The 22,378-nt window shown below is 45.6% G+C and overlaps 1 protein-coding gene across 1 annotated transcript; it reads left to right on the top strand.

Moving 5' to 3' along the window:
• Positions 1-200: 200 nt before the first annotated feature.
• On the top strand, positions 201-13,107 carry irs2b (insulin receptor substrate 2b). The gene is made up of 2 exons (XM_069154040.1): positions 201-3,842; positions 10,709-13,107. The coding sequence occupies exons 1-2, from the start codon at positions 494-496 to the stop codon at positions 10,711-10,713; spliced, it is 3,354 nt and encodes a 1,117-aa protein (XP_069010141.1). The 5' UTR covers positions 201-493; the 3' UTR covers positions 10,714-13,107.
• The last annotated feature ends 9,271 nt before the right edge of the window (positions 13,108-22,378 follow it).

Here is a 22,378-nt window from a genome sequence, read left to right as displayed (position 1 = left end):
TATATCCTAATATAAAAATATCCACTAGGCCAAATGATGGATCATAGCTATAAATAAAAAATACAGTCCTCCTGACTGACTACGCTCAAATGAGTCGGAAGAGGGCAGTGATAGTAGGAGGCTCTCTCTCCCTCTTTCTCTCTCCCTCTTTCTCTCTCTCTCTCCTTTGAACGGGGCAATCTCACTCCAGCATTCATCCCGTTTCCACCAATAAGCCCAATGAGCTGAGCGCGCACCGCCCACTGTCCGTGTGTGTATTTTTTTCGTGTCCTTCCCTTTTTTTTTTTTTTTTAAACCAGAGCTAGTGTAGATCGTCACACGTTGTTTCCCTCTTCAGTCCGGACACCAGCAGACATGTGTTATTTATTGCTCGGCTGTGGAAGAAGACGAGCGAGCGTTCAACCGGCGCTGGAAATAGAGGATTAAAATAAAAGCGCGTCGTTTTCTTTTTGCAACTCGAGGGAAAGGAAGCATTGTGTCTGAGGACGCGAGAATGGCGAGTCCGCCAAACACGGGAGATCAGTCGTTATTGGCCAGTAATGCCAGCGTGAACAACAATATCAAGAAATGCGGATATCTGAAGAAGCAGAAACACGGACACAAGCGCTTTTTTGTTTTGAAGGAGACGAGCGAAGGTTTCCCTGCCCGGCTGGAGTACTACGAGAGCGAGAAGAAATGGAAAAACAAATCGGCCGCGAAGAGAGTTATTCCTCTGGACTGCTGCCTCAATATCAACAAGAGAGCGGACGCAAAACACAAATATCTTATTGCTCTTTATACCAAGGACGAGTATTTTGCCGTGGCGGCAGAGAACGAGCAGGAACAGGAGAGCTGGTACCGCGCGTTGACGGATTTAATGGCAGAGGGGAAAGTGTACGACGGCTCCGTTTCCAACTCTGCGTCCTCGCTGGTTGGCTTCGACGAGGCGAGCTACGGTGTAATAACGCCGGTCGCCGCCGCCTACAAGGAAGTATGGCAAGTAAATCTGAAATCCAAAGGCTTGGGACAGAGCAGAAATTTGACCGGGGTGTACAGGCTTTGTCTCTCCAGCCGGAATATCAGCTTTGTCAAGCTGAACTCAGAGGTCGCATCAGTCATTTTACAGCTGATGAACATTCGGAGGTGCGGCCACTCTGACAGCTTTTTCTTCATCGAGGTTGGTCGATCTGCAGCCACGGGTCCCGGGGAATTATGGATGCAAGCTGATGACTCCGTGGTGGCGCAAAACATCCACGAAACCATCTTGGAGGCGATGAAAGCAATGAAGGAGCTGTCGGAATTCCGGCCGCGCAGCAAAAGCCAATCATCTGGTACAAACCCCATCTCTGTTCCCACACGGAGGCACCTGAACAATCTCCCTCCAAGCCAGACCGGGCTTCCCCGGCGGTCGCGCACTGACAGTATGGCTGCGACCTCTCCCGTGAGCAAATGTTCATCGTGCCGAATACGCACGGCGAGCGAGGGCGATGGCACCATGATACGCCCCATGTCTGTCACTGGGAGCCCCCTTAGCCCGGGGTTCCACAGGACCCTCCTAAGCAGATCTCACACCATTACGGCACGCCCGTCTCTCACATTTGAATCTTCTACCCTCCAGCACAGTAAGTCCATGTCGATGCCCCTGTCTCATTCTCCGCCCGTGGCCACCACTTGCCCTGGGAATAGATCCTGCTGCCAAGACAGCAGTGCCCCTCGCCCCTCCAGCTGCACTGCATCCTTCTCAGGCTCCCCCAGTGATGCTGGTTTTATTTCATGTGAGGAGTACGGCTCCAGCCCTGCGGATGCTCGGGACCTCAGGTTACCGCTCACTCTCCGCAGCAACACTCCAGAGTCTCTCAAAACAGATACCCCTCCCTCTGGGGATGGCAGTCAGCTCGATGGCTACATGGTTATGGAGCGGCAGAATCAGAATGGTTACCGGCTGTTACCGGAGCTGGACAAGGTGTATCGAAAGCGCACTTATTCCCTAACAACCCCGCGCCAGCAGAGGGGGCCCCCCCAGGTATCTTCAGCCTCCCTGGATGAGTACACTCTGATGAGAGCCACATACACCAGTGGAAGCCAGTCTTCTCGGAGGTGTCACACTGCCTCTCCCAAATGGACTTGTCATGAGGATTACAGGGATGTCAAAATCAGCTCTAACGGTCTTCAAAGTGACAGTGGGTATATGCCCATGATGCCTGGTGTGGCACCTCAGAGACCAGGGTTCAAAGACGACCCCTACATGCCCATGAGCCCCATGTGTGTTTCTGCTCCGAAGCAGATCATCAACCCTCGGTCACACCCCTCTTCAGTGGGGCTAGCCCCGCGCACAGACTCCCCCGGGAGTGTTTCTCTGGAGGACAGCGGGTATATGCGCATGTGGAGCGGAACCAAGATGTCGGTAGAGAGCACCGATGGAAAGCTCGCCAATGGAGAGTACCTGAACATGTCTCCCATTGACACGCTGGTGTCTCTCACACCTCCAGACTACATCCTCAGTCCTCCAGGAGATCTCCACCCCTTGCTAAATCACAGACAGCCTTATTCTTGCAGCTCTCTACCACGATTACTTAAAGGACAGATGCAGCGCAATGGGTCCACGGACTCAGCCCAATATGTGGTGATGAGTTTACAGAGACAGCGGATAGAAGAGGAGTCCAACTACTGTCCTGTCTCTCCAGGAGACTCGGTGGCCAGCAGCTCTCCAGGCACGCCAGGCACTCCATCCTCTGCTCCATCTCCGCCCAGAGTGGCTCGGATAGATGGAGGGCTGGTACACCGGAGTAGGGCGTGTCGCCCCACCCGTCTGGCTCTGGAATCCCTTAGAACGCTACCATGTATGAGCGAACACCCCCTTCCCTCAGAGCCACGCAGCCCTGGAGAGTACATCAACATAGACTTTAGTAGTGCTACCCTCAACCCGCTTGCATCTACAGCGACAGAAAACTCTGAGTCCTCAGTGAGTTTAACATGCACAAAGGGGGGATCCCTGTTGCTCTCAGACTATGCTAATATTGATGTCAGCTTCCCGGTTCACCTCGAGTCACACCAGGCTGGGCGGTCCCCTCCAGCAGGGTGCCTAAACCACACACCTGAAGTCTTGCCTTGTCCTGGTCAAGTGAAGACTCAGCAGAACACGCAGGGAGGTGAGGAGGGGAAGAGCCTAGAGGGACAGGCAAAGGAGAGGGGGCTGGTAGAGGAAAATCCTCTGCAACAGCAGGGGAACGTGGTGTGTCAGCCGGCTTCAGTCAAAGATGACTACACTGAGATGACCTTCAGTCCTCCTGCTCTCTGCACCAATGATGCTGCTCCCCTCCCTACGAGCCCCACTGCATGCATCCAGAGACTCAGCCTTGAGAGCAGCATTGTGGACGTGGTAACCCCGGTGCCAGTGGACTCTTTCCTCCTGGGGGCTCCTTCGCTGTCTGTCACAGTCGTAGATCCACACAGGGGGGCTAAAGTTATCCGGGCTGACCCTCAAGGGCGTCGGCGTCACAGCTCTGAGACTTTCTCCTCCACCACCACTGTCACACCCGTGTGCCCCTCTTTTGCTCATGACACTAAACGGCACAGCTCTGCCTCTGTGGAGAATGTATCCCGCACTGTTCACAGCTCCGAGGGACCGAGTGAGGACTATGGCAGTCCCATGTGCAGGGAAACATCAGCTGGTTATCAAAATGGACTGAACTACATTGCCTTAAACTTGATGGAGGGAAACCTTGGGGGTTGCAGGTTGGGAGGCTGTGATGGACTACTGAGGTTCAAGACAGCCTGCGGCTGCAAGGGGGGCCTGAATGGTTTCAACACGAGCCCCTATGCCAGCCTTGGATTCAAGGAGACGACTGCTGCGGCTGTGAAAGGTGAGTGTTGTCATACATTTCACACACACTCATTCATTCAGTTGGTTTTCATTCATGAAGGGAGTGGTGTCAAGCCTAGAGTAGGACAGAGATCCGCCTCAGGGCGACTGCATACTCTGCAGAGATAGGCCACGCATTGTGCTGTTGGCAGCACTTCTGGGCTCATTTGTGCTCCAAAATCAACAGTAATTTTCTTTCAGGGAATATACCTAAACCAACTTTATCTTGCTTTCTGTGCCAGAGCCTGTGTCGATGGAAACTGTCGATTTATCCCGCTGACTGCTTGTAAAAAGCTGACATACAGTTTGTTTTTTATATTTCTCGACAGCTCTTTTATGACCTTTTAGTCGTGACTAACTGTCACCTCAATATGTAATCCAATGTAATAAACACATTCATCTGCTGAGTATGTTTTACATTTATAGCGGTTATATACTGATACATGTAGTGTGTTGTAAACACGGGCTGCAGGAGCTGAGAGAAGTGAACTAGTTATGAAGATTGCTGTTGGGTGTAGGCTGTGATGTTTAGATAGGATTAGTCATCTACTTGTCACACCCATGACACACTGCCTGATGCGGAGGAAGTCTTTTATCCATTTGAAACTGCAGACCAGTAACACTGCAAAAACATTTCCTTCCAAATAAAAGCCTTGAATTAGACAGTTGAATAAAAGCAGTAAAATGGGCAAAACGGCAAATATGTATGTATGCTGCCTCCTTGGTTGCATATCTTCCTTTTTTACAATTCCCTTTAAATTAAGCACTCACTTTATAAAGACACTCAACCCTCTTATTTTGAAAATGATGTCCGGACTTGCTGCATCTCATTCTGTGTGGCTTGATGCTGCTGTTGTGTGTTTGTGTGGATGGTCTGCTCTGGTTTCCCCTCAGTGACGCAGTTTTATACCACGTCAGTATTTAAAAAAAAACATCTAATCTGATTCAGTGACGCATGCAGCGCTACACATGATGCCTCGATAGAAGTAGCTAGAACGAGCAATGAGGACGTTTTTTTTTTTTTATTGTTAATTATATAACAGTGTAATTTAGCATGTTCAAAGACAATGTGTGTTCATGAATAAGTTGTGAGCTCCTTGTGACTTGTGGGAAAGAACAGCAGCCAGTAGAAGTATTACCTTTCACCTCATTTTGTTCGGTGTTGCATCAATGGCTTTGAATGCGTTTGTAAATGGCAGGGATTATTCATAGGGATGGATGACTGTCAGAAGTTGTTGTTTGTAAAGGAAGTACATAATGTGAGGATCATCGTGAGTCAGGAATCAGCCTTCCTGGTGGTGAAATACAAGAGTTTAATTGCTGTTTGTGTTTTCACAACCAAGTTGTCTGTGCCTCAGCTGGCTCTCATGCTGTGAGCGCAGCCAGCGAGGGGCTTGGTGCAAGTCATCGGGTTCCCCAGAAAAACAAGTGAGTCTGTTGTTTATCAATTGTCAGGTACTGGGTTTCAGGACTGGAATGCAGGCAGTGTGCAAAGGTTGCTGGGAGAAGTGAATGCTCACTTGTTTTTCTGACCTGGTGGGATGGAGTCAGAGGGGGGATGGGAGGATTCTTTCTTTTTCTTTTTTCTTTTCGCTGTGAGCAGCTACGCAAACTCGCCAATGACTTGTTTTTACACACGAGCCGGCACTGATAACTAAATCTGCACCCTCAAACCAATGGAGACCCTCCCTCTCATTGTCACATCGCTTTCCTGTCTTGATATTTTTTTGTTTCAGGACACAAAACATTGAATTTTGACCCTCACTGGAGACATTTGTACAAGACTATAGAGAGCATGAGGAGGAGGAGAGAGGAAGGTGAAAGAACAATAGTGATGTATAAATGACTTGTTTTGTTTTTCATGTGCAACACAATGCACAGTTTGGCCGAAGGGAAAGAGAAAGATTGAAGAGGAGGAATTGAGGAAGGACAGAGGTAGAGAGCAGTGTCTTCTCAGTGAGCGGTGGGTGGCCTTTGCTTCAGTGTGTTGTTTACATTAGCCCTCTTTTACAATTACGCGTGTAGTGCACCTCCCAACTAGAACCTGGTATGTGACCAGCAAGACCAGTTATGGACACCCTCACCGAAGTGCCGAACGTTTCTGTTTACTGTGTTTGTGAGAGTAAACGAGGGCACGCCTGTTTACTACAACGTGACAGGCTTTACCACATTCTCTGGTTTTGCCTGATTGAACCGGAGTTCGAATCCCCACCAGTACATCAATCTTGACACAGGTAGATGAGAAAATCACCTGCCCTCCTTTGGCATCTCCGATGGAGAGGGAGGAAGATGCTGCAGATGTATCCTGACATGTCTGCGCACGGAGGGTTTCCACGTGGCTCGGCGAGTCGATAAGTTACAACTTCCGTTTTTTTGCGTTTTGGTCCTGATGTGACCTGCAGGAGGGGAGGGGAGGCAGGATCGGGCCCTGCCGACAATGTCAGTTCCTTGACCTTTGTACTCGCTTTGTGTGTGTGTGTGTGTGTGTGTGTGTGTGTGTGTGTGTGTGTGTGTGTGTGTGTGTGTGTGTGTGTCAGAGAGAAATAGAAATCCACACACCTCCGTCTCTGTTGGGAAAGAAAAAGGGAGGCGTGTGCTGTTTTTTTTTTTTTTTTTTACTCCTCCTCTGTTTGACTGTCCTCATCCTATCGCTCCTTCTGCACTGCCACTTCTCTTTTTGCTATAAAAGCTCTCTCTTGTGTGGGTGACAGACAGGAGAGACAACTGACTCCCCCTTTGTGGACCCAGACTACACCCCCCCTCCCCCCACACACACACACACACACCCTCACACTCCCAAACACACTTTTTGAGTTTGTGTGGCTCTGCCATGTGTGTACATATACGCAGCCCCATCAGCAGATGGTTGAGGAGGGTGGGGGGTGGGGTGGGGTGGGGTCAGGGGTTTTTGCACCTGCCCCGCCAAGCAGGGCTCGCTGGTTATCTGGCCCTTCAGAGGAGAGTGACAATACGCTAATGACTGGCCGCCATCTGCCACGCCAACAACGGGGAGAAGGTGGGGGTGTGGCCAAGCAGTTTCAAAGAGCCAGCCCCCCCCACCCCCCACACACACCCACACCCAACCCCACCCCCCACTCCTCTTATGCTTTTCGTCTTCTCTCCAGGCACTAGTTTCTGTTTTGCGGAAATCATGTGATTAACCCCCCACCGCCCCTCCTCCCTCTACACGCACGCACACACGCGCACACACACACACACGCGCACACACACACACACACACACACACACACACACACACACACACACACACACACACACACACACACACACACACCTTCTCCACATCAGTGCATTCAGCCCATGTGTTTTTCCTGTTATCTGACCTCAGTGGACTGTCTCTGATTGGCTTTTCACACCAGAGGATTGTCTAACATTGCGTTTAACAATCAGCTAATCATTCCTGAACTGATTAACTCATTTCACTGATTCGCTGCTTCTTGATGGTCTTAATCATTTTAAATTAAATGTCTTTTGTAATTGCAAAGTAATACATTTGAAAATGTAACTTGGGGCAATGATAAATAACAATGGCCTTTTTTTTTTCTTTTTTTTTACATTTAGCTGACAAAACAATCAGTCATAAGCACAAGAAATTGTTGCAACCCAAGCTTTGTGGTGTGTTTAAGAGCATGTGGGAAAGTATGACATCTGAGAATGAGCAGCACGCTGCTAAACTGTGATCTTTTTTAATACAAGAAGCAACCAGATTGTCTTTTCAGATACAAGCTCATGAATGTGAGGAGTTCTTCGACATATCAGCATCACACATTTTTTTAATAGAAAGAGCACAAACAATGGCCCTACTAAGTTCTTTGATTACACACATTATTGTGAGGAACATACAGTCCCTGTCCTCACCTGTCCTGCACCCCCCTCCCCCCACCAGACACACACACACACACACACTCAGCAGGGCTTCTGGCTGTCTGATACATAACTCTTTGAGCAAAGTAGGACGGGATGTTCCAGCACTAGATAAAAACAAAGTTAACCTCCCATATCCTCAATTTAGCTTGGAGGTAAGAAGGATTACGTTCACTTCAGGATTAGACATTGTTCCTGTTTTCCTGAAGGTAGACGGAGACACTGAGCTTCTTAGTGATATAAACACAACAAAAATACCAAAAAGTGAGCTCAGTGTAGTCCAGTGGCTGCTGGCTCATTACACATTATTCAGTCATAAGCAGACTAGATCATCATAAACTCTCCTTGAACTTTCTGGACTACATTGCCGTGGTAACGCTCCTATAGATGTGTATAGGCCGGTGATATATAGAACGTACATTGTAATATGTAGCAGTGGCTTCTTGATTTAATCTGTATTATTGTCTTGTAGACTGCATTTGGCCCATATTTCTTTGCTACTTATGATGCATTTTCAGTTAATGTTTGGGATACTGAGATTGGCATTTTATAGATGATTAATCGAGGAAATGGTCTGTAATATGACTCAGCTGTTGCAACGTGACATATAAAAAGGATTACGTTATGTAATAATGAGTTTTCAGTAATTGTTGTTTTTGTTTTGTTGGTCAGACAAAGGTGTGGGAGGTCAGAGGTGAGGAGTCAGTCGCTGTTTGTGTGGTTGTAGATCAGGGAGGAGTCTGGAGGGCAGGAATGTAAACAGAGCAGATCTGAGCCTGCTGATCTCTTCCCATCCATTCTCAGTCCACCCATAACAACAACAAGAAAACAGTTCTCTGCTGCTGCTGCTCAGAGTTACAGTCGGAGCACTTCCCCTAAAAACCTGTCATTTAACTCCGTGACAACACACTCAACCAGGTAATGCCCCTACAGACACGGAGACTTGTTTACATGGCCTCTGAAGAGCTGGAGAGGAGGCTGATGATACATGCCGGTGTGTTTGTGTGTCCTAGCCCTGAATGGAGCCGGGCTAAATTTAGCCAGTGAGAACTAAATAAATAATGATCAGAGCCTGTGTGTGTGTGTGTGTGTGTGTGTGTGTGTGTGTGTGTGTGTGTGTGTGTGTGTGTGTGTGTGTGTGTGTGTGTGTGTGCATGTGCGGGGAGGGGGCTGGAGGGGGGGTTAGGGACACAGACATGGCTCATTGGGAGGGGTGGAGGGATGTATGTGAGGGGGTAGGAGAGGAGGGGTAGGAGCCATTGGGTTCATTCCCCCACCGGATCTCTGTCCCCTGCTCTCAGTAACATACCCCCTCCCCAAATCTCCCTGCCCACCCACACTTTTCTCCCATCAGCTTGTGTTTGAATAGCAGTGTGTGTGTGTGTGTGTGTGTGTGTGTGTGTGTGTGTGTGTGTGTGTGTGTGTGTGTGTGTGTGTGTGTGTGTGTGTGTGTGTGTGTGTCTTGCACCATCGTTTGTTAAGAGAAAAAAAAAATACTAATGTTTCAGTGTGTTTATGTTAGTAGCTACACCTGGTTGCTAATCTGAGCTGTTAGTGATTCAACGTTCCTTCCCGGCAGATCTCAGTCATTCTCACCCAAGTGCCTGTCTCTACAGGCCACCGACTGGCCCAGCCCCTCCAGAAACACACACACACACACACACACATTCAGATTGTTATGGTCTGTCGGTCCCATGACCTCACTGCATTCCCGTTCCTCTCTGTCAGGTTGATTCTGTTACTGTGGTTTTTCCACCACTTCCCACCCCACTGTTTCTATTTCTCTTCTGCCTCTGACACCCATGGTGATGAAGACACAGCGCTCAGCCAGCCCAGGTGGCCTCAGGAGTGAAATCAATTATTCCATTATTTAAATGAACTCTATGCCTCCATATTTTTTCATCTCTGACATCCCTGAGCAGCTGTGGAAGTGCCTCAGCTTCTTCAGTGTGGTTTTGGCCTCACTGATGTTTTGGTCATCAATAATGTTTGTGCCTATAAAGCTTCAGCTTTGAAATTAGCATCAGATTTTAGTTTTCAGCATGCATTTATTGGGCAAAGATAAAGAACAGACGCGCGCGCGTGTGTGTGTGTGTGTGTGTGTGTGTGTGTGTGTGTGTGTGTGTGTGTGTGTGTTGATGGTGGGAATAGTTGAGGAAGGAGGGGGGTGTCACAGAGGACTCTGAATGAAAGGTTTGTTTTAGAGAATGACGATCACATCCAGCTTTGTGAAAACAGCTCTTGTTCAGGACCGGGGAAAAGGGAGAGGAGACAGCGAATGAGGGAAGAAATGCAGCCGCTGTGTGTATGTGTGTGTGTGTGTGTGTGTGTATAGATGAGTGTGTCAGCCAGCCAAGACTTCCGCTCCCATTCGATAGCTCTGCATGCAAATGAAACCTCACAAACATGTACACCGGGGCAAAGGTCAGCACAGCTTTCCACTGGGAGAAAAGGAACACTTGAAGGACTCTGGGTTCATGGTGTTCGAAAATACACAGCGGTGGCGTGTGTTGGAGAAATGGAGAATACCTGTGTGTGTGTGTGTGTGTGTGTGTGTGTGTGTGTGTGTGTGTGTGTGTGTGTGTGTCAGCCTGTGCAGGGCGTTGTTGCTGTCACTTTTGTCATCATTGGAGACAGCCCTGTTTCAGCTGCACCGTGCTAAATGCCACTCTGTTTTTCCCCTGCCATGAAAGCACCTGCCACTTCAGTGTCTACCAGCTGAGGCACACACACACACACACACACACACACACACACACACACACACACACACACACACACACTTGCAGCCCCTTTGAAAAGCACTTATTCCTTACTTGGTAACAGAGTGGGGGTCTCTGTTTGACCTTTACCTCCCTCCATCGCGCCGTCCTACATAATAACATCTACCATACAGTTTCATAGAATATTACTGACCAAGAAATCTAATTTGGTTGCATTCACTTTCACGTCTATAAATTGTTTTTTCTTTTCTTCTTTCAGAATAAAGGCTGAAGGGTCTCCCCGGCCCCTCCCCATCCTTCCTCCTCCTGTGAATGTAGGATTTCACTGCAGCCGGATGATGAGGTCTCCACAGCGACAGCTGGACCTTACGCTGCAGCCAATGTCCTTTGACCTCGTTGCCGCCTCTGGGGGTCACGGGGATGGCCATCACCATGGAAACACGGACACTTGACCCTTGCCCCAAATCTTCCCTCCTACTTCGTGGCACCTAAAAATGTGGGCGCCACTGCTGCTGTAGTGCTAGAGAAAAAAAAAATAACAATAACTTAAACAGACTATTAACTCCAACAATAGATACAGTAGGTAACTATGTATCTCTGTACGCAGGCCTGCAAATTCTCCTGCAGTATATTATTATGTTAATTACTGTTATTGTTATTATTACCAATTCAACTTTCAACTTGTTTTCTTATGGCTTCATCCAATAGTCGCCAGATATTCTCACCTGAAAACCTGTGAACCAAACCTGGAGAGCATCCGTACCCATACGCAAAAACCATACAGATGCATACAGATGACATGTATTTATTTATTTATCGTGTATGTATGCATTAAATGAAGCGTTTGTGAGAATTTGTATACAGATTGTACTGCAAAAAGAGACGGCATTTATGGACATATTTAAAAATCAAAGGTAACATTTGCTTAAAAAAAGATAACCCTACCTCAGCACCAAGTCACACAGTAGAAATATATATGAAATATTTATTTTCAGAGGTGAATGTTTTTTAAAAATCACCGATCCAAAGCCTTACTTCTAGCCATCAGCCCCCTTCTGATGGACTTTTTTAGTTTGGACCTAAAAGAACGCAGTATATCAAAGATTTAACCAATCATCTTAGAGACTGAATGTTCATCAGAGCCGAACGAGAGGCAGCCTCTCTGAGATTAAGTTCCTTCTCTCTCTTCACATTTATGACAAGATTATGTATTAACAGTCTAGAGTAATATATTTATGAGTATGCCTGAGATGGAGGATTCATACACACTAAAATAATACCTAGAGGACCTTTGAGGAATACTTGACATTACATTACTTCACACATGCACGCAGCTGTCACAAACCCGAACACTGCAGCATGAGCTGGGTCCAACTGGACCTGACCACCAGATCTGTGGCCTGTCTGAGCCCAAGTCTCGGCACCTTCATACACTTTACCAACTCGCCCACTGATATCCTGCACACCCTCGCCGCCTGCAGGAAGTTATGACCTGTCAGGACAAGGGACAGAAACATGAATGTTTGAAGTTATTTATTCAAAGTGACTGGCGCAGCCCCAGTATCTTACATTTTCTCACCCGATGCCTCACTGCAGTGCTCCGTCACACCACGCCAGGCAACACTGAGCAGTGTGGCGCATGCGTGCAGGACTGCAGGACTCAGTCTGACCGGCCTCTAACTGCATGGTCTTGCATTTACAAACTGTCTAGATTGTAACACAAGACACGTTGAATGTAGTACTCGCTGTGTTCAGAGCTTGGGAACACACAAACCAACAGACACAACAACTGCGACAACAACAGTGAGACATGCAGAGGTAAACAACAGGAACTACGACACAGACACAAGCCGAATAAAAAGAAACAAACCAGGGGAAGTATCTTATTATTTATCTCAACTCACAGGTACTTAACCTTTGCCTATATACTGTAAATAGTGCGGTGTTACAGAAAATTACATCTAAGCAAATGCTGAGAAACATTGAGAGTAAGTTAAAAAACTTATGTTGTTTGTACTGTACATAGAATGTGTTTGAGTGAACTTTTCTGATACAACAAAAGCACTAATTAAGTTATACGCTAACCAGTATGGTTTGGCTTTGATTTTTTTTTTTTTTTAACTGTCATGGGATAGTCTTGTAAAATGGATGCCACTATGAGGACATTTTCTAATGCTGTAATTCTGAAAAAAAGATTTTAAAGAGAAATCATTAATACTTGACAAAATTAATTCTTGATACTTAGGTACAACACAAATGGCATATATGCAATATTTACACTTTTGAAAATTAGTTTACAAAGACGTACCAAATGTATAAATACTGTTAATAATTTTTGTTAAACCTTAAATTTTTGCTGGTTGTACATTTTTTTCTTAAATTTTTGAAATGGAAACTTTATTCTGCTTGTTTTTTGCTAATGGAGCCTCTTGGTGTTTTGAGCAGTGTTTTGCATTTGGATAATGTTTCAAGTTTTTATTCAGCATCTAAAGGTTACGATATGGGCTATGGCTTACCTTGCTGTGTCTTTCCATTGTAAATATTTCATATCATGCACATTGGGGTGCTACTAAGAAATGATAATTTAAACTTAGCTCATTGCTTTAGATTGTATTGATTCTTTATAGACACATGCAATAAATAACGATATTTAAGAAAGCTATTTGCTTCTGTTTTTTTTTTTGTTGTTGTTCTTTTCCAAACCCCTCCTCCACAGCACATCACAAACCAGAACAGGCTTTTTAATCTCTCATCAATCGCCAGAGCAGACGTTTTAATTCAGTTTCCTGCCTTTTTCATTAAGAGAGCCTCATTAGCGAGAGTAGATATACTGTATCTTACTCTCATGTCCCTCCTTCTTTTCTCTGACTGTGTGTAAAGCCCTGCTCCCTGTTGAGAAAGGGTGCATAAAAAAAAATTGGTGGGAGGCTAAACCCAGCGTTGTCTCCAGTATTAGCATTGTTATTGTTTTCCTGCGTTTGCCTTTGAGTCCCCACCCCCAGCAATAGTAATTACACCCGCATGTGGAAGCAGCCCTCAGACCTGGGAGGGAATAAATAACACAGTGATAGGATAATGATTTTACCCCCTCGGCCATATGCTATCAGAGTATTCATTCACACAGCCCTGCTAATTAAAAAGGTAATTAATGCAGAGAAAATTAATATTGTCTAATTGTCTACTATAGCTAGTGTTATGTGTTTGGATTGGGTGGAGTAGTCTATTGTTGGTTTGTGTACATGCGCTGAGTGAGGGATTTTACATGTTTGTACTTTTAAGTATGTGAGCAGTAAAGATTAGTCTGTCCAGAACAGAAGAGTCAGGTTGCAGAGAAATGTGCAAGTTGACTCAGAGGTAAAGGCAGAATGATAGCCTGAAGGTAGATCCAATACATTAGGCAGATTTGTCCCGGCAGCACAACACAGAGGTTGGAAGGCTAATGAGAGAGCAAAGTCCTGCAGAGCAAAGTCCTGCAGAGCAAAGTGTGACATATTCTCTGTAAACCAAATCCCATCCATCACCGCTTCGTTCACTGCTCCCGTTCTCCCTCTTGCTTGACTCGCTACCAACGTTTAATTAAAGACTCATTAAATTGTAAAGAAGGGATAGAGAATAAGCTGCGGGCCGTTTTTTCTCTCTGTCTATTGTCTCTATTCTTTACTGCTTACTCAGGAGGAGGAGAAAATGTGTGACACTTTCATTACTGTATGTAGAAAGTGTCAAACAGAAAATAGTACTTGACTCTATGTTGGGAAACTGACACGTCTTCAAATCAAAATTACAGTAAGCTAATGCAAACTCAATGAACTCACTTATCTGTGACCCTGTACGTGTCTCTGTGATTTCATGCATGTGAGTGAGCACTCGAGTCAGCGGGGCTGGTTGTGCAACGATAGATGGGTACATATGAGGACCATAACATAGCCAGTGGCCCCAGGGAGTCATCAGGCTTATGGACAGGGACCTGCGGTAGCTCTACAGGAAATGGCATGCTTCCGGAAAGCTGTCTGGGACACCGCCACTACATTAGCGGCTGTGTGTGTGTGTGTGTGAGATTTTAAAAGCCATAGCACGCGTTGTGGCCATTTGTGGATGTCCCCCCCCGCAACAGTCAGTCTTTATCTGGTTTGTGTGACCATATTTGGCCAACGGACCTCATATTTTCTGTGTTCTTGTCCGCAGTTATCTTGAACACAAGCACTTAAAATATTATAAACGCAGAGAAATATCCTTGTACTTTTCTTTTGGCTCATGAGTAATGATAACAAAATTATAATACCTCTGTAATTCATCTTGAGGTGAGTCTACAGGTCTCTTTGAAATGACTGCAGTCTATCAGGTTCAGAGAGAACAGAACGCTTAGTGAATCATAGTGATACGATGTAAAATCATATTTCAAATCAACCTTTTCCAAACACTGCTGTACGCGGTAAAGTACTTAACATTTTCAGTCTTTTCTTTACCCAGCCTGTTAAAGAAGAGTCAGTCTTCTGTCATGATCACAGGTCAAGTATTTGGCTTTCGTCAAACTTGGGGAAGTCTGCCTGCAGATGTGATCTGGTGCTGCATGGATTCATCTACAATCAGGTTCCCAGACATTAACAGGAATAGTTCCTATATATATATATATATATATATATATATTCAAGTATGGTTGAACTATAAACTGCATGGGAGAAAATAGATGACAGGCTTATGAGAGAGAGAGAGAGCACAAACTTTGAGCTGAGGCACGCCCACTCCACTGTGTGGTTAACTGATTCTTCTCTGACCTTGGACACCTATTCAAATAACACTTCCCAACTGTATGAGCCATGGTCAGTGGTCAACGCTTATCTCTCTCCGACACACTCCTTCCCTCCCACCCTCCCTCACACACACACACACACACACACACACACACACACACACACACACACACACACACACACACACACACACAGAGAATTTAATTATTTAGACACTTGTCAGTTTTTCAGCATTACATAATCTGCCAGTAAAAATGCCGTAAACAAAAGGACAACTTCCTCTTTTGAGTGAAATCTGAGAATGCCAGACAGTTTCCTCCCATCTGCTTTTACATGCACACGTGTACCATCGCACAAACAAACACACATGCATACTGTGGTGAGCCACTGTCAGAGTTTAAATAAATATACACGTGTGAGAGGACTCTGTCAGACACACTAAACAATCAAAGCCTGTGTTAAAGGAAGGGAAGCCAATCTGATCATTTTGAAGACAAAGAAAAAGCCGGAGGGTAGAAGAGAAGGGTGGTGCCGGTAGGAATGGTGGGTGTTCTGCAAAGTCGTGTTAATTCAGGAGAATGTTTGATTCAAAGTTAAAAGCAATAAGTGAAGATCTTCCAGACATTTAAAAGAACAAAACCCTCTGATTTCTCTGAAGTTTTACAGATCCTGAAACTACGATTCCTGACAAATAAGTCAGTGTGGAAGTCCCGGTTGGGTCTGACCCAGCATGTATTTTACAGGAATGTGTGTGTGTGGGAGTGCCTGTTGCTCCCTTGCATGCATCAGTGTGCATGTGTGTGTTTGTAAGTATACGCATGTGTGCTTGGTCAGCTTCGCTCCATAGACATTCCCAGCTGTTTTCCAGGTAGTGTTCTCACGCTTCTTGTGCATCTCTTGTTTCTCACGCTGGCTGCTTTGACTGTAATCCCTACCAACACACACACACACACACACACACACACACACACACACACACACACACACACACTGCCCAGCCTACTTATATGGCCACCAGGTAAACAAAAACCCACCACACACACCTTCCTGTCCCTGATGATAGAGAAATAGCCTCAACAAAGACAAGACAGTGGAAAATAAGCACACTCATCAACAAAAACACACAAACACACACACACACACACACACACACACACACACACAATGGGCGAGGGAATCAGGCAAGTGAGAGGTGAAGAGGGAGAAGCAGGAAGAGGCAGGTGAGAGGGGTAAAAGGACAAAGACACTGAGAGAAAGGGGGGACATGCAGGAACCAACAGGATTGAGCTCATGCTCTGTTGTGGCCCCGCCCACCGTGCATGACTCACACTTGGCAAGCGTGTCTGCATATGTGTTTACAGCTGCAGGTCAGTTCAGGGTGTGTCCTCATTACCGTGCTGGAGAACAAGTTTTCTCAAGCACAGGTGAAGCTATTCATTACACTGATGTTTTAGCAGGTTTACTACTTTACCACCACACTGCCTGCGTAATGACTGAGCGTGATGGAACAAAAAAAAAGAGAGGCTCTTAAAAACTATTTTGAGGAGCATAAATTTAGAAAACAGTAGCCCCGCAAATGGCATGATGTAAGCATTACAAATTTGGAAACTCTGGAGTCCCTTGAAAGTAACCACTTCCTCCCTGAGAGCACTGTAGAGAGGCTTTTTTTTTTTTTTTTTTTTTTTTAGGAGTGGGCCCCTGCTACAAGTCCTCTCTTCCCCTCCCTGCTTTTGCCTCAGAGTGATGGATGTGGTTGGCGGAGACAGCGCACGACCTGCAGACGCACGGCCACCAGCTCCTTAGAAGGAAACACCATCTGCTTCTTTGGCTGCTGAGTGTCAAGGAGCTGCATGTGTGTGTTTCATCTTGTGTTCACGGGTGTGTATATGGCCAATATGTAAACGCATGACACTTCAACTAATAGGTCATGGGAAGGTTTGCTGTTTTAAAAAAAGAAATTTCTGAGTGTTTAACAATGCAAGTCAAGTAAATAGAAAGTAACAACACTGTCATAGACGTCATAACCTAATTACCTGCCAATAATTCACTCTCTCAGCACAAGGCCAACATTGGTGAAACTCCTGTTGACTGACGGTGAGGTATTTCTACCGCTAAGAAGCCTGTGCAGTTCTTCAAATGTACATGTTTGATGTTTTGTACTGTATTAAAATGGGACCGAAGAAGTTAGCGTAGACACACAATGACAAGGTTTGACCATAGGAAAGTTCCCAAGTCTTTAAAATGAGGCCGATGCCTCAAGTGCCTTCAGCTGTGATACCAACGTCAGCCGCTGGAGGTTGGCTCCATAGACTCTCATTCAACTTCCGTCACGAAATACAAAGTCAGTACATTTTTTTCTACGTTATTTTGTTGTTGTTAGCTTAAGTTGTTGCTCATTCTTATTAGTTTTCTGGTGGTCCATTTGAAAATGGACTGTTTTTTTTAGGGGCGTGTCTGTTTGATTGACAGGCCTGCGGTGCAGTCAAGATATGGCTATCGGTGGGCGGGAAGTAGTATTGTCAGGTTTCCAATCAGATTGAGTCAGATCCATCGCTCGCTCCTCCCAGCTTGTCCAAATATGGTCAGTTCTGGCTCCAAACTAGCAAGATGGCGGCAACCAAGATCCGAACTCGAGGCTTCATAACGCCAGTTCACAAACCAATGGGTGACGTAACTGTTGGTTGCCGCTTGGGGGTGACTCAAAAACACACACGACAATGTTGTGTATCTGGAGCAAAGATAACTGGGGTTCATTGTCAAACTCTTATGGAATAATAATTTGAAGACATCGGGATTGGCCAAGAGTCTCAGTTTCCTATTAAAACTCAGGTTAAACTGGGATTTGAAGGGCCTTCATTGGGTAATCATTAAGCTATCTGTTGGCATTTCACAGCAGCAGAGGCTGTGATGATTTGAGTGACAGTTCCTATTTAAAAACATGCATACAGTAGTCCACTGTTTTCTGCCATCCAGAAGTCCTACTAAGGGAAACCATTAAACAGGATATTGGCACATTTGTTTTCCCGGAAATTCCCTCACGTCAACTGCTTGAACGGAAACACAATCCGGAAACAACAAGTTGTCACTCTTGATATGCTATACTGTAGCATGACAGTAGCAGAGTACATGTACGTCATTAAGTCAGAGGACCAACCTCAGTAATATTAATAATATTGATGCAGATAGCTGACATTATAGCCTCAAAAGCTCCCAGTAATGCAGGATCATGTGTATTAAACTGAGCAGGTGTGCATTTTAATTAATAGAAATTCATCTTGATCGAGAAGAATGTGTTATGACTCATTTCAAAAGTTACATTTTCTTTCTTAAAGTGTCAACAAACCCTTGTAAATTTAATTAGAATAACTCCACATCAAGCCATAAAGAGACAAAAGAAACCCATTTACGTGACATATCCTTCAAGTAACCACAAATGGGCTTGTTGCCTCTGCATACAAATGTTTACTATGCTTCAGACTGCAGTTTGGATTTAGGCGATGATCACATTGTTAAACAGCAGAGAAAGCCTTGCCATTGTTGTGAGGTTTTACAGCTCTTCACAGTCTTGTCTTTGTTGTGTTCGGCCTAAGATGAATTTAGTTCATCTTGAGGAAAACACTAAAACACAAAGACACTTTGTATCGGGTATGAAAAGTGTCCCAATCTTTTACCAGGCCTGACTTTGGGGACACATACAGAAGGAAATTGTAGCTATTGCCGTTTAATTCATAGCTGCATGAACAAGTAGACACCGTGCAATGGAGCCTCTAGCTACCAATTCAAATCAAGGGGGCTAAAAAATGTTCAATGTATTCCAGAGAAACAAACAAGAAACAGCAGGTCTTTAGAGTTGGACGTTAACATATGCTTCTCTTGCTGTTCCTCTAAATAAACCCAAGCACTCCTCTCTCCACTCTCCTCCGAACCTGTTAATGAAAAGCATTTGTCATCCTAACTGACGACCACAAATGTTACACTTCCTCCAATCTCAGCGTCGCCTCCATCTACATTTTTCTTTTTCTCTGATAATATTCAGAATTGTCAGGACTCATGTCTTATCTCGCCCGCTCGCTGTTTGACGCACGAAGCTGAGCAAGGTCATGCAGTTTCTGTGCTGCACTCAGACAATGCCCTCAAATAGTCAATCTCAGAATAACTCCATGCCATTTACGTATGTTACTATATTTGAGAGCAATGAATAGGTAGATAAGAAAACAGTGAGAACTGAAGGACATTGGAGACATCATTAACATTCATTTTTTTGATTTATAACACCTGTGGACATTAAAGAGATGTTCAGTCTGTGCTGACCCTCACATGAAGTCACTGTGTGTATGTGAGAGAGTCTTCTACAAAAGTATACAAGCCGGTAATAAACAGGAGAGGTGAAGAGTCGGAGGAGATGTGAGGGGGGATGGGAGTATCATTTGGGAATTACCACATTATTATATGAATGATGGATGCCGGTAGTGGTGAAGGGAGGATAAATAAATAATTAGCGAAACATACAAATGAACAAAACAAGGCTTCCTGTTTTGAGGGCCAAATAAGAGAAGAGCAAAAGCATTCATAAAACGGACGGATGGATTAATTTCCCACTTCACTATTCATTTCACTGACAACAATAACAAAGTGGGACTTGAGAAACAAAAGATTTCCGTGTTTGGCTTCTCCTGTATCAGTGTAATGAAAGCTGTTTTTCATCAGTGAAATCACACAGCAGGTCTGCTGAGTGCTACAGAGACACTGACACTGTCTGGAAGTGGGCCATCAGTTTCCTTCAATCACCCCGGTGTGTAAGGCTGCGAAGCTGACAGCCATCTACAGCAGAACGGTACCCCTCCCCCTGAGCACTAATAAACAAACACACAGCCTCCCCGGAGTCCCCCAGGTGGTCTCAGTCAACACATTGAATGGAGTATCACTCAGTGATGGATCAAAAGACAGACCATCCACTCATCCCTCATCCTATCTCCCACCCCCGCCCCCCCGCCCACCCACCCCCTCTCCCGGCTATCTTCTCCTCCGCTCCCAGTCTCTCCCGCTCTTTGATCCACCTGTTTTTGTTTCGCCTCTCTCTCATCCATCTTGGGTGTTTCTGCCCTTCTCGGAGCTCCAGACAGGCTGAGGGGCCTAGACATCATCCTTCACCTAGAGCTCTCCCTGCTGGGACAAATAGATCCCAGAGCCTCCTTGTTGAAGAATGCGCCTGTTACACATACAACCATCGTTTTCATTTTTTTTTTTTTTACAAATTCCTTTGTCCTTTGTCCTGCACTCTCATGCATGCAATTTCACATTCAAATACATAAGACTCAGCCCCCACAATTTTCATACAAACGCTTCAACCGAATGCTTTACTAAGTGATTTGTCAGAGTCCATACCTGTTACATTCATGCATGTATGTATGTGCTACACACTCCATCTGATTCAGAAAAGGTGCCCACTCATGGAACACATTTCCCACACTGCACTCAAAGCTGACATTAGTTCAACCACAACCATGTTTGCTGTTTACTTTACGAAGCACAATGGAGGACACGTGGATGAACCTGTGCCTGTAAAATCACACACACACTAAAAATAGAGGGAAACTGGCAGAAGCAAGGTAAGGACCAGCAGCCCAATATCAGGCAAGCAGTTATTCAAGTATTGGCATGGCCTGAGCTCCGAGCATCACAACATCTGTAATGAAACCCAGAGACAGACAGAGAGCGAGAGAGAGCGTGTAGGCCAATGAGAAGCAGCGAAGCCTCCATCATAACTCCAACCACACAGAGGAGATTTCTCTACCCCCCCAGGTTCACTCCGAACAGTAATGGGTTGTTTTCCCCCCTGCTTCTCCTTAAGTCCCTGCTTCACTCTGTTTCTCTCTGCATGTCTCTCTTGTTCTCTCTTTCTTTTTTCCTTGAGCATGATAGCATGATAGGTTTTTCTCCCTTTGAGCGCAACCAGAGCAACAACACATTCCTGTCCGCATTCCATCCTCAGGAAAAACAGTGTCCGGAACATAATAATAGGCCAAGCACGTCATTTGTTTTTAAACCCACTTGCCTGCTGGAACAAAGCTGCGCTGAGGGCAGGATTGGGCAAACGTGTTTGTGCGAAAGAGACATTGAAAGGGACGTGTTTGTGTTTACAAGAGTCAGTGTGCATGTGTTTTTCTCTTTGGTAGTGAGACTGTGATGACCTGACCCTTCCACCAACAGTATACCACACAGCCTCCTCCCAGCCACACCACCTGAAATACAAACATTTTGGAGGCTCATATCTCCAGCTGTAAAGCCTGTCAGCACTTTATGTGTTGTCATTTGTACCACTCCTCTCCTCTGTTTATCATTATTGGCACTCCAGGTCACATCGAAATCTCCTGGTACACTCTGAACTTTTCTGGATTACCTGCATTTTACACAGTCATACACAATGGACACCAGCACACAAAGACAGGTAGTCACATGCACATATTTGTCTGTACACACAATAATTACCATTGGACAGCTGATAACAGGAGGCTGGACATCGTGGCGCTGTCCAAGCTGGCCGTTGTTTGTCGTGGAGACGGCCTTTCATGTGGGTGCCACACACTAAATCCCTGATAATTATCCAAGCAAACAACAGGCTCTGACAGTGCAGGTTGAAGGTCAGGGCGGTTTTAATGTTTTTGTGTTTTGGCTGTAATGTATCCTCTGTCAGAGAACCTCTTGACCTCTACATCCTGCCTGAAACAATATCAGTTTCACTCCCCATCCTCTAAGCTGGCAATCACTCTGACTGTAACCAATTATTGTGCAAAAGCTTCTGTGTTGACATGTCCTGAAATTCATCCTTATGCTTGTCTTTTAATCCATCCAGTTGTTACATTTGCCACAATAAGCCTAAAATCTGAATTTCTAAATATTATGAGGCGTGCAGGAGTAACTGATACTGAAATCTTATGACTGGCCAATCCATAGCAGCGTTGACCTCATCCTGTCCTCCTCTCCATCTGCTGCCCCCATCGGCTCTTAAGGAAGCTAATAATCTCCTTCCTGTATCTGACAGGACGTAGTGGCCAGCAGCAGAGCCCACGTGTGAACGGTGCATATGTGTGTGTGAGTGTGTGTGTGTGTGTGTGTGTGTGTGTGTGTGTGTGTGTGTGTGTGTGTGTGTGTGCGCGCGCGCGAACCTCCATCCATGAGCG

The sequence above is a fragment of the Embiotoca jacksoni genome, unplaced genomic scaffold (genome assembly GCF_022577435.1).
Source record: "Embiotoca jacksoni isolate LCO1_2020_lvr unplaced genomic scaffold, fEmbJac1.0.p SCAF_2, whole genome shotgun sequence".
Taxonomy (NCBI): Eukaryota; Metazoa; Chordata; class Actinopteri; family Embiotocidae; genus Embiotoca; species Embiotoca jacksoni.
Note: the sequence above shows the minus strand (reverse complement) of the source record. Positions and strands in the feature narration are given on the sequence as shown.